Genomic DNA, 13,676 nt, shown 5'->3' on the forward strand with positions numbered 1-13,676 from the left:
ATTTTAGTTGCGAAATTCAGCCAATTTGAAAAATACTATTTCTTTTAACCATTAAGTGGAATTTTTAAAATATTTTTAAGTTTTATAATTATGGTTATATATAAAAGAAATCAAGCGACAGCAAAATGAGAGTTTTATCTGCATGAACTTCAGAATTGGATTCAGGAAGAAAAAAATTATTCTAATTGTTAATCCAGAGTAAACTGTTTGTCCGTCCCAATCCCTTCCGCCGTTTTAACATGGCTGAGTACATATACGCAAACAATATTTTAATATTAACTTCTCAGAATCGTGAATATAGGCCACGGTACAGAAAGCGTGATTATTATTATTATTAATGTTATCAAGTGGTCATAGTATCCGATAAATTATTTGCTGAATTTTTTCAGACCAATAGCTTAAATATGACGACTTCATCATGCTCCTTTAATTACGCAGCTTTCAAAAAAAGTCGTAAAGAGAAGTTTGGCTCGTTAAGCACCCTTTTTGCCCCCCGTTTTAATAGTGCTGGACGTCAAAACTCAAATTGACAGGATCTGGAGAGTTTGAAATAATATTTTATAAAAAACCTCGATTTAGACGTTTTACAAAAACTATCCAAACTTTGCATTTAAGTGCAGTCGCCAAGGACCTGGGTTTAAATAAACACAATAAACAAGTGAAAACAAACAATTGACTGAGTTAATTGTTGAAATACCATATATAGGCAGTGTTGATAACTCTGTCACATTTCACATACATACATATCTGACATATTTAACTGATATTCTCATATAATGCGCAAGTGTTGATGCGCAATCGTTTGTTTTTTTGACGTCACGTAAATAACAAAAGATATTCACTTTGCTATTCCTATATTAATACATACTATAAAATTTGCACCTAATTAACGCCCTCGTGGGTAAACAGTGATGTTTACAAAAAAATGTTTCAAACAAAAGTTTTTATAAGGAACATTTTTTGCATTTAAACTTTTGTTCTATCTCTAACGGTTTACAAGATGGGTCCTACGGACCCAAGACCCAATTGACCTATGATGCTCATTTACGAACTTGACCTGGCTTTTTACGTCCTGAGTACGCTGTAAAAATTTCAGATCGATATCTTTTTTCGTTTTTGAGTTATCGTGTCCACAGACGGACGGACGGACAACCGGAAATGGATTAATTAGGTGATTCTATGAACACCTTTAACAAAATTTTGTTCGTAGCATCAATATTTTTAGGCGTTACAAACTTTTGACGAAACTTAATATACTATGTATATTTCATATATACATGGTATAAAAAATAAAAATTAAGCAGTTCTATATGCAGAATCCAATAAAATATATACGGTAGCTAAGTTTTTTATGCGTGTGTACTTTTTACTTACTTGCATATTTAATTACACACACATACCCGTATGGCGTATATATTTATTTATGGGTAATGTACTCAGTCAGTATTGAGTACTTACTTTATTTTTATAAACAAATTCGACCTTGTCCATAACATAAGAATCATGACATGACAAAATTAGTTATGTATATTAATTGATTTATGTATCATATTAAGGTAGGATACAATCGATCGATGATCTATAAACAAGATCTATATGACATGTAGATTTTTTTTAAATAAAATATTGATGCAAAATATATTATGAAGATGATACAATGAATGATTGGTGCTAGATCATCTTTAATCGATGTTTTTATAAAGTATGATAGACCGATATCTAGCCTGAAAAATGAATCATAAGTCCTTGTCCTATCAAAACGACACTCATCCCTATCCTTTCACTATAATCACTTCATTTTATAAAACGAAGTCGCTCCCCACTGCGTGTCCATATATATGCTTAGATCTTTAAAACTACGCAACGGATTTTGATGCGTTTTTTTTAGTAGATAGAGTGATTCAAGAGAAACGTTTATATGTATAATACATGCATAATATAGTAGAGAAACAATGATCATTTTAGAGGTTTTTAATGTAATGTCGTAAATAAAGTAAATAAACACATTTTTGAACAAGAAACATTTTGAAGTATATTTAGTATCAGCAAAGCACTCATACGAAGGCGAGGCGGGTCGCTAGTATATTATAAAAGTGAAAGTATGTTTGGTACGCTTTCACGCAAAAACTACTGAATGGAATTGAAGGAAACCGTACAATAATATAGTTCATAGATCAAAGTAACACATGAGCTATAATTTATAAAGATATATTGTTAAAAAATTAAAAAAACAATTAAATTTAAGTCTATGACGTTTCACTACGCCTTCTATGAGCATCGGTTTGGATCATAAATTATAGATTTCTGTAAAAATGATGAACGACATATTTTCATGGCCATCTGTTCTGATATAATGAATGAACTATGACTATTTTACGTTTAAAAAAAATTGAAAACTGTACATATATTTTACCTGTGTAAAATAATCCCTATTAATATTTCAAATGTTATGCAAGGGAGTTAAGTGAGAGAAAGAGCAGTGTAGGTTATAACGCGATGGTTTTTACTTTTAAGCCCAACGAAGCAGGTGGGTATCAAGCTCGTAATAGTAAAAAGATAGCAACGTTACGAAAAAGTTGACGACTGAATTTTTGATATTTATTTTGTGTTTGAAATTAGGAAGGTATGAAGTATGCCTAGCACTTGAGAACAGTTGCATTAAAAAACTAGCAAAAACATTATTTCTGAAAATAAACGCATGAAATGAATGATTTTTTATTCAATAATGAAAATCAATATAAGTGGCATCTAAATCAGACTCAGGACCCTATTTTTAGAGCTAGATACTGGTCTATACTGTTGGTAGTGTAGGCAGATGACATTTTAAGATGATATAAAAAAATATCAGTAAAATGTGAAGCTTTCTCTTTAAAATATGAAAGTTGTGCATAAATTAATGATTTGGATATGGTTTTAATAAAACAACGAAAACATCTGCCAACAAATTGGATATCGAGAGCTTCTTTTTACTTTATGCAATATTAGTTTCTCTATTCGCATCCTAGTCAGCGTGATTGTAAGGGTAGGTAAAACTTAAATTGTGATTTCAAAAGCCTCTTCAGCTAAAGATTATTTTGACTTAACAAAGAGAACTTTGAATGTATTGGTGAAACATTTTGCAATACGACTATCGATATCTAAGGATAGAACTACGATGATAACAGGCTTAAACTGAGTTGCAGTTTATTATTATGGAACCAGACTAATTTACAACAAAATTTATGATTGAACTATCTAATAAAAAGTATCCCACTTATCATTTTTTGATATTCTCATTTTATAGTCTACTGCCCATTTTTTGAGATTTAAGCCTGTTTTTGACTGCCACATTGACGCCTTGACGTTATTATATTTAATTAAAATATAATATTTTTTAAAAAGATTAAGAAAAGCGGTAAGACCCAAATACAAAGGATTGAAAAATTATGAAAAATGGAAAATTATCTCGTATCAACTCATTCCAAAAATTTCCAGTTATCACTATTATAAGGTACATATACAGGGTTTCTTTTTTTAAATGGACAGACATATGCTTGAAACTTGAAAAATAATATTTATCGATAAAATTGCTTCAAGCGAAAAAATTTGGGTGTGTAGTTGCGAATCTTACGAAGACATTAAACTTGGCCTTGGCTTTCAAGCTCAATGAAAAGCTCAGTCTACTCCATAACTAGTAGTCGATAGATGAACACTTTAAATTAGAAAGTTGTTATTGATTAAAAAAGTAACGTTTTTTGTTTAAAACATTTTTTCGCAAACCGTACAGTTTAGGCAAAAACGGACTGAAGAGTTTTACCCAAAATTGATTTTTCATATCAAAATTGTTATTTCGTATATTGTTTTGTGAATTTTACTCTTTGAAAAAACTGTCACTCTCTGAAAAAAATTTTCCCATAAATCCAATAATAGTGGTTTGTTTTTCCAATTTTTTTTTCCAAAATTCCAATTTTGTTCAAATTGAATAAACAAACGCACAAAAAGCTAGATTTTTGCTATCAATTACTGTCTAAACTATTCGCTTTATAAAAAAAATATTTCAAACAAAAAATGTTTGTATTTATAAAGAACAACTTTCTAATTCAAAATGTTCATCTAATATTTGTCAGTTATGCATCAGGGTGAAGTTTTAATTGAACATGAAAACTAAGATAGAATGCCTGTATAAGATGTGTGCCTTTGAAACTTAGTCCAGGAGGAATCGGCGCATGAGTACCGAAAACTATTCCACCTCAATTTTTTTATGCGATCCTCTTCAAATTGCCCTCCTAATGATATAAATGCATGTTGCCATGGCGCAACCCGGTGCCATATTGTTTAAACCGAAATTGTTTAAACAATTGCAAGGAATTGTTATTTTTCAACCGGACAAATTTTTTTTATATTCTTTATTGAAATACCAATAAAAAAAGGTTCTATGACTTTTCACGATAAAGTTAAAATTTTTAAAGATATGAATTTTTAAAGGTTCGAAAAATCTCAAATTTGGGTACTTTCGACCCATGAAAAATATATTTAAAAAAAACATAATGTCTAAGTAATATTTTTTTTTAAATTCTCTATACAATAGTTAATAATATTGTTAATAGAGATTTAAAAAAATTTCATTGTTTATATCTTTTTTTTAATTGTTAATTTCGCGCGCTCACAAGTATGCGTCGCTTACCTTTAAGTATCGCTGTCTCTATCTGACTTATGCGTTGCATCGGCCTCTCTGTGTCTTGAATCATTATTTATCATTTATCTTAAAAACTATCAACTTTATCAAGATTGTTAAGGAGAGCAATGTTATTAATAAATTGTCTACAATTTGTTTTTAATAAATTTTTTTCTGAAATCATTTTTTCAAAAGTTATTTAAGCATAAATTGGAACATGTTATTAAAATTACTTTTTTTTATCAGTTTATATTACTTTTTTGTTATTAAAACGGAAATTAAAGTAAAAGACCCAGTTATTGACACTGGCCTAGTTATTAGGCCAATAAAATTTTCTCCAAAAACCAATTATCTTAAAATTTATATTTCAAAAGTTATCAAAAGTTAAGCTCAAAATTACTTGTGAGCGCGCGAAATTAACACCGATTCCTCCTGGACTAACTAACATTTTTAGTTCAAAACATTTTCCTCGATTAATTATATGCCAACTTAAAAAGAACAGCCTGTATATAGTTTGATTAAATAAGAATGAATGATTTACCTGCGCATAGTACAATCCAAAAACACCATCCTAATTTAAATTCTAATGCACCACCTTCAAATCGGATAATCAATGGATTCTCTGGTATTAAACGTATATAAACAATATCTGTGCACAGCAATAAGATACCGGTAAAAACCATCATATAGGCACCATATCGTGGCACCACAATCAGTAATAAATTCATTAATAGCCATGCTGTGAATGATGTCCTGTAAAATAAAAAATAATTTTTATTAATAAATTAAAAAATATATTTAAATAAAAGCTCAATTTATTCATAGAAAATAATAATAGCTAATGCACGCGACTGACTTCGTACACGAATTCTAAGTCATTAGACGTCATGGGGTAGATAGTACTTTTTCTATGCCAATTTAATGAAGATACAGTAAAAGATGTTACAAAAATCGGCTAATAAAGGAAAATGAAATAAACCGCTCGCATTTTGCTAAAATCTCATGGAATGCATTTCTTAGGTGCCAAATATCATTAGTAACGCATGCGTTAGTGGCGCAAATATTTCTATTTGTTAATAAACAATAAATTTTTAATTCAATAAAATGATCAATGTTAAAGTTCACTTAAAAAATTATTAATTAGGCAACTTGTATGACGTAAATGTTAAGTGTTTATTAAATATTCGAAAACTATTATACATGTATAACGTATACGTAATTAAAGTTGCCTATTTATTAATTTTATCAGTCAACTTTAACATTAACTTTAATGTAATTACATAGTTTATTTATCAAAATTTAATAAAATTTGGGTGTAATAGAGATAAATCAATTTTTTTTTAGATATAGGTGACGCCATGGAGTACAAAAATCAAGTTCTTTTATTATCTTGCACATATTAAATCCAATTTGAAGGTTTTTTTTTTTTTGATTTTGATTTTTATGATTTCAATTTTTAGCAATAGTTATTCGTTAGAAATTGTCTTTGTGCCAAATGTAGAAACCACGACAGTCTATTTTTAAAATTTAATGAAGATAAGCTAAATTAGACCAAGAATTTGTAAAAGATGACTAAAATTTAGTGGGATTACATACTTGGCCCATGACGGTGTTATAGAGAAAAAATAAAATTTACAAAATTTAAAAACCCCTAAGAAAATTTTCAAGTTCAGAAACTCGCACTTGAAACGTATCTAAGAACACTCGCCATTAATTTACCTTTTCCTTAGAGCCTTCTCCTTCTCCAAACTAAACCGATTTTGAAAATCATCGCCTAGTTTTTAGTAGTTCAGAGTACGGAACTCTATACTCGTTCTTGAAACATAGTTAAGAACACTACCCATTAAATTACCTTTTAAAAGAACAAAAAAAAATCAAAATCGGTTTATCCGCCCCTTTTTTTGGTTCGGAGGTTAATAATTAAATTTTTTAGATTTTAGACATAAAATACTAAAATACATTTTTTTGATATCTTGCCCATATTTTATCCAATCTGAATGAATTTGTTTGAAACCCACTAATTTAAGGTCATATTTTCCATTATTCTTAACACAAATACGTTAAATTTGATCAAAAATTCGAAAAATATGACCCAAATTTACTGCGATTACATGACTGGAAGTTGGATAAATTTTAGGTATGCGATAAAGCAAAATAAATTTTTTTGAATTTTGATGTAGATTTTTCGAGATGTACAAAGATTTGAAATTACAAAATACAGATCTGTATATAAAATACATACAAATATAGGTCATAATCTAATTTATGTTTCACTATTGAGAAAGAGAAACAAAAAGAAACTAAATGTAATTAAAAATTATGAGAAAATAAACCATTAAAGATTATTGAATAAGTTATTATTTATAATAAGTAATTTCATTCTGTAACTTATATTGTTTATGTTAAACGTAATAAGCGAATTCAACTTTTATCAGAATTTTTTACACAAAATGTATGTTAATTATCAGTCTTTTGTAAAAACTTCACAACGATTCTCTGAACGGAAGCAATTAAATATCAAAGTAAGTTTTTCTATCAAGAACACATTTCTCATAAACCGTGCAGAGAATCGATATGCATTTTTAAAAAAATGACCTATACCAGGGTGATTAATTGATAAATCAAATTAAAAAATTTTCTTATCATTTTCATTTCAACATCTTTAGGTATTTCGATATCGTAAAAATAAAAATGAAAAAAAATATGAAATTTAATTTATCAATTAATCATACTTTTATACGTCTTTTGTGAAAAATTCATATCGATTCTCTGTACGTCTTAGGAGGAATTAACTATCAAAGTAAGTGGTTTTTCATTTTTATGAATAGTTCTTAACTTTGGTATGATTTTTAAGCTTAAAACTTGAGGAATATTGATAAAAGTTGTTTATGTAAATGGTAAAAAATTTTTAAAAACACTTATTGACTAAAAAACCAACATTTATTACGGCTTCTTCATATATCACCATGTAAAAAGGGCTGTTTTTAATAAATTATTTCTCGTAAACCGTACAAAGAATCGACTTACAGAAGGCGTATTAAATACACATTAATTGACACACAAAATTTCAGTTTTTTGGTAACACTTTCGTTTTGGTATCGAAACACATTAAGCTATTGATCGAAATAAAATGCTCCCTAACAAAAGTCTGACCAGGCCTGTACAGGGTATCCCCGGGTTACGGTAACTACGGGAGCGGAATTCCTCACGGGTCGAGCTAGTATGATTTAATTTTGCTAATAGCAAGTAAAATTATATCTTTAATTAAATTGCATACATTTATCTTTATCAACTATCAAGCTGAAAGTTTTACAGCGTGCTTAGGACGAGGTCAAGATCGTAAAAGAGCAACATAGGTCAATTGAGATTTGAGTCTGCAGGATCCATCTTGTAAGCTTTAGAGATAGAACAAAAGTTTCAATGTAAATATGGTCATAAAAAAATAAACAACATTTTTTGTTTGAAACATTTTTTTGTAAACATCATTGTGTGCTCGTTTTGTATTGTAGCAAGTATACATGTTTTGTATATATGTATGTGTTTGTTTATTACTATGTAAAGTGAGAGGAAAGATAGTCTTTTTATTTTGTGTGTAAGAGTGGCTATCTTTCTTTTCTTACATGACGTAAAAAACAAACGATTACGTAATTAACACTGTCTATACATGGTATTTCATCAATTAATTCAGCCAATTGTTTATTTTCACTTGTTTTAGGGTTAAAATGTGGTCAATGACTGAATTCGTTTATAACGGATAATACATCCAATTTCTGTATACTTACACTATACCTACCCTACGGTGTTAAAATTAATTAATAATATCATAATTTCCGCTGTTTAATATTTTAATAATATAGTAATTATTTTTATATATTTTTACAATACTCAAGGATAAAAACATATAAATAAAATACCAAAGTGTAATTATTTATTTATAAAAATAACATGAATGCCTATGACTGACTATATCTATAAATAATAAAAGGTAATACTTATCTTATACGGTAGAAAAAATAAAGAAAAATTATTATTATAATATGGAATCAGAATAATAATTGTAATTTATGAATTATTATTTTATTTTATATTTATATTTATAATGAATTATAAATAATAATTATTTATCTTTTATATATATTACTATTTAATAAAAATAGTATAATAATTATTATTATTGAATTCATCAAACTTTTATAAATTTTTGATTTATGATATTCTATATCTCTTAAGGATATTTATTAAATCAATATTTAATTTTTATATAGTGTTTTAAATTGCACTGAATTTTATTATCCCGATTTTTTTCATAGAGTAATTAGAACTCAGAAAACACGAAAATTCAGTTCATTTGATCATTTAACAAATAGTTTTTAAGATTTCATTGAAATTAAATCCGGGAAAGTTGTTCTTTGTATGGAGTTTGGGAGATATCTTTGAATAACTGAACCAATTAATCGAGGAAATAAAACCGAAAAAAATGTTTAATAAAAAATACTTTTTAAGGGACAAACTTTCTTTTATTGTATTAAAAAGTAGAAAATAATTTTATCCATAAGTCACTCATACCCGACTATTTGTAAAAGCTTGAGGCGGTTAATTTAAAATATCAAAAATGAATCGGAACGCCTCATCTACTCCACATGCCTAATTGCTTTTCGATTCATCGAAAACTTGATACTTGATATTAAGCGAATCAAGCTTTTACAAATAGTCGGGTATGAGTGACTTATAGATAAAATTATTTTCTACGTTTTAGTACAATAAAACCTTGTCCCTTTTTATTAAAATTTTAAATTTAAGACTAAAAATTGTATTTATATAAAATATGGTGGAAGTGATGGGAAAAACAGGACGGCGCAACTTTATCATCCAAACTAAATGTGAATGCAAAATTTCAGCTCAATCGGTTGAAGATATCTACTTCAAAATTGAGTTCAAAGAATCCACCGTAACATACATACATACATTGCAAGTTAAATAAAAGCTTTTAAAAATAGTCTAACCCAGGAATTGTCTCCTCTTCTGTTGTTTGTATGAGTGTGCTCAACAAAGTCTTATTTATGCATACTGTGTTTTTTCGATTTACGCCCATAGGGTGGTACAGAAGTATTCTACTTCCGGAAACCATATTTTCTTTATTTAACATTTAAAAAAAAAATTGGATTTCATATTTTGCATAATTCCTAGCATTTTTTTAACTCTGGCATTTTTTACCTATCGACACCGTTTTCAAATATACTCAATTGAAAATCAAAACTCCTAATTTTGCCGACAATTCGTTTTTGACGAAACTAAAGATTATTTTGTGGCTCCGATCAAAAGTTTAGTTTGAAAGAAGTTATTTATTGACTCGTGACAATTTTCACATAAGCATTAAAAAAAATACGGATTTTTGCTGAAAATTCGTTATTGACGAAAATAAAAATTATTTTGTGGTTTTGGTCAACAATTTGATGTGAAAACTATGTGACCTTATATTTTGGACAATAGAGTACTTTCGGTAGTGAAAAATAAATTATAAAATTTGAAAAAAGTTAAAATTTATGTAAAAATATACTTAAATATTCTGATTTCGAGTCATAAAAGCACATTTTTCTTTTATGATATTAAAATTAAAAATCGTAATTTTGAAACTGTATATGATGTGACTTAAAACGCGGGCAAGCCCTGGTGTGATGTCATATCGGTATGAACCATAGACCATCAATTAGTTCAGTGTAGACAGCTGGGTATAATATATTCATAGATAAAAAATATTACTATTTATTATAATTAGTTGTCTATGAATTTATCTGTCAAACTTATTTGTGTTATTTCGTATAATGATACCGATATTACGTCACTAAATTGGATGCTGCCGTTTTTGACAGTTTAAAAAAGGTTTCCAAAATAAATTTTTTGTGGCTTTTTATTAGCAAAATCAACATTTTGAAGTACTTTTTCAAATATAGTATAATACCCTATTCTACACACTTTTGACATTTTTTATCTTTCTTCCCCATTTTCGATACATCAGCGTTTGAAAAAAAAAGGTTTTATATCGAAAATTTGTTATTAACGAAAATAAAGATTATTTTGTAGTTTCGGTCAAAAAATGAAATTTGGTTAATTATTAATTGGAATATACTTCATTCGAGTTAAATTAACACAATTTAGTTAATCGAAAAAGATAGATTGTATTTTGATATTCTCTCTGTCTTTCATTATTGATTTAATATTCAATGAATTATTTAAAAGGATAAATTAATTAAAAAAAGCAATAAAATAAATAAACAAATAAGATAATTCATTATAATTTTTATAATTAATTGTGATACCTTATCTTTTGTAGCTTGTAGCTTGTATACTTGGTTATGGATGACTGAAGATTCGTGTGGTTTATTGTTTTTTTAAATTTTTTTAAATTTATTTAAAAATGATATTTGCATAGTGATTTCACGTTCACAAATAAATTAATAAATAATAACATACATACATATATATAGAACAAGAGCCAGTCGTAGGATTTTACATTTCCAAACTGCTACATATTTGAGTGGTTGTTGTCTAAATCGTGTCTTCAGAGGGTGCAGTAGAAAATAATTATTTCTATGAGTTACTCATACATGAATTTTGTAAATGATTGAGGCACTCAAATTAAAATACCACGAGTAATTGGGAGCGCTTAAAGTTTTTACAAATAGTCATATATGAGTGACTCATAGAAATAATTATTATCCACTTTTTAGTACAATAAAACTTGTCTTTTAAAAATTAATTTTTAATTTAAGGAAGTTCCCTCGGCAGTCATAGAAAAAAATAAATTAGTAGATAAGGATCCGAATTTTTAGTATGTTGTAGTTAACGATACATATTATTAAATCAAAAAAAAATTTGGGTATCTTATCGATCAATTAAGAGAGTTTTTATTAATTAAAAACACACTAAATAACATAATCATCCTCATATCATGCTATGTTATTTAGTGTATTTTTAATTAATTAATTACTCTCTTAATTGATCGATAAGATACCCAAATTTTTTTTTGATTTAATAATATGTATCGTTAACTACAACATACTAAAAATTTGGATCCTTATCTACTAATTTATTTTTTTCTATTAATGGTGAGGGACCCTCCTTAAGGTATTTGGATACCCAAAAAATGAATATGATCAAAAAAATTTGAAATTTTATTTATCAATTAATCATCCTTTCATATCGATTCTCTGTACGGTTTAGGGCAAAGATAATTATCAAAGTTTATGTTTTTACCAAAAAAGTTTTTAATTTTGATATAATTTTTTAATGCTTAAAACTTGAGGAATATTTATGTAGATGGTAAAACATTTTTAAAAGCACTTATTGACTAAAAAACCAACATTTATTACTACTTCTTCATACACAACTACATGTAAAAACGGCTGTTTTTAATAATTAATTTCACATAATCCGTACAAAGAATCGACTTGTTTATACGGAAGGTGTACTAAATACTCATTAGTTGACACACAAAATTTCATTTTTGGTAACACTTTCGTGTTGGTATCGAAACACCTTAAAACTAAAAAAGGTATGTATGTCGAACAAGGTGGAAGAGATGGGAAAATCAGATCATTTGTTCCATAAAAAATGTCATCCGATTTTACTTATTTTGTTCGTACTCTTATCAACAAACTCTCTTATGTGATACCCATATCATGAGACTGCATAAAAAATAACTGGATCGCTAAATTGGATTTAAAACAAGTGAAAACAAACAATTGACTGAGTTAATTGTTGAAATACCATGTATAGACAGTGTTGATGCGCAATCGTATAGACAGTGTTGATGCGCAATCGTTTGTTTTGTTGACGTCACGTAAATAACAAAAGATATTCACTTTTAAATACACAACACACACACAACTGATATTCCTATATTAATACATACTATAAAATTTGCACCTATTTAACGCCCTCGTGGGTAAACAGTGATGTTTACAAAAAATATTTCAAACAAAAGTTTTTTATTTTTTTATAAGCAACATTTTTTACATTTAAACTTTTGTTCTATCTCTAACGGTTTACAAGATGGGTCCTACGGACCCAAGACCCAATTGACCTATGATGCTCATTTACGAACTTGACCTCACTTTTTACGTCCTGAGTACGCTGTAAAAATTTCAGCTCGATATCTTTTTTCGTTTTTGAGTTATCGTGTCCACAGACGGACGGACGGACAACCGGAAATGGATTAATTAGGTGATTCTATGAACACCTATACCAAAATTTTTTTCGTAGCATCAATATATTTAAGCGTTACAAACTTGGGACGAAATTAAATATACTATGTATATTTCATATATACATGGTATAATAACGCCACTTAGCTAACCATGCCTTGTCATCCAAACGAAAGATGTATTCTAAATTTCAGCTCAAACATACATACATACAAAAGATTGCAAAAGAAACAGATGTTTTGTTCGACAACTCGAAAATTTGTACACTTTAAGATGGCCGAACAATGGCGATCTCGTTCTCTTTAGTGTGATAATGTTTTTTTTTATTTTATTCTTATTTGAATATCGTTGTTAATGAATATTCATTAATTTTAACCTGGCCCGTCAAGTAAAATGTTTCAAGCCCTCTAAAAGAGAAGTCTCAGACTTTGAGTGAAAAAAAAGCTAGGCACGACTATTCAGCCGTTCTTTAATGAATGTCAAATACTGTGCTTGACCCCAGACTAATAAAATATATACATATACATACACTAATATATCAAATAATTTGAATGTACCTTCGAGAAATAAATACATTAAAACTTCTCTGGTATTATAATTAAATGCTCCTTATTATTTTAATTTTATGTATACATATAATTACAGTTAAACTACTTTATTTCAAAAAAAAAAAAAAAAAAAATACATAAATTGATTGACTGCGTGATGAAAAATTGAATAATTCTGGTGCCATAATTAATGTAGTTTTCGACCTGGTTATTTGAATTTGATTACTTGAAATGTTTGTCGACAGAGCAACTTGCGTTCAATAAAGTTTT

At 28.0% G+C, this 13,676-nt stretch overlaps 1 protein-coding gene across 3 annotated transcripts in view; it reads right to left on the reverse strand.

Moving 5' to 3' along the window:
• LOC123291901 (dual oxidase maturation factor 1-like) overlaps positions 1-13,676 on the reverse strand; it is a 198,513-nt gene that overhangs the window by 9,901 nt on the left and 174,936 nt on the right. For all 3 annotated transcript variants that reach the window (XM_044872356.1, XM_044872354.1, XM_044872355.1), the window contains exon 6: positions 5,196-5,407. In XM_044872356.1, coding sequence (XP_044728291.1) covers positions 5,196-5,407 — 212 coding nt within the window. The remainder of the gene's footprint in view (positions 1-5,195; positions 5,408-13,676) is intronic.

The sequence above is a fragment of the Chrysoperla carnea genome, chromosome 2 (genome assembly GCF_905475395.1).
Source record: "Chrysoperla carnea chromosome 2, inChrCarn1.1, whole genome shotgun sequence".
Classification (NCBI taxonomy): domain Eukaryota; kingdom Metazoa; phylum Arthropoda; class Insecta; order Neuroptera; family Chrysopidae; genus Chrysoperla; species Chrysoperla carnea.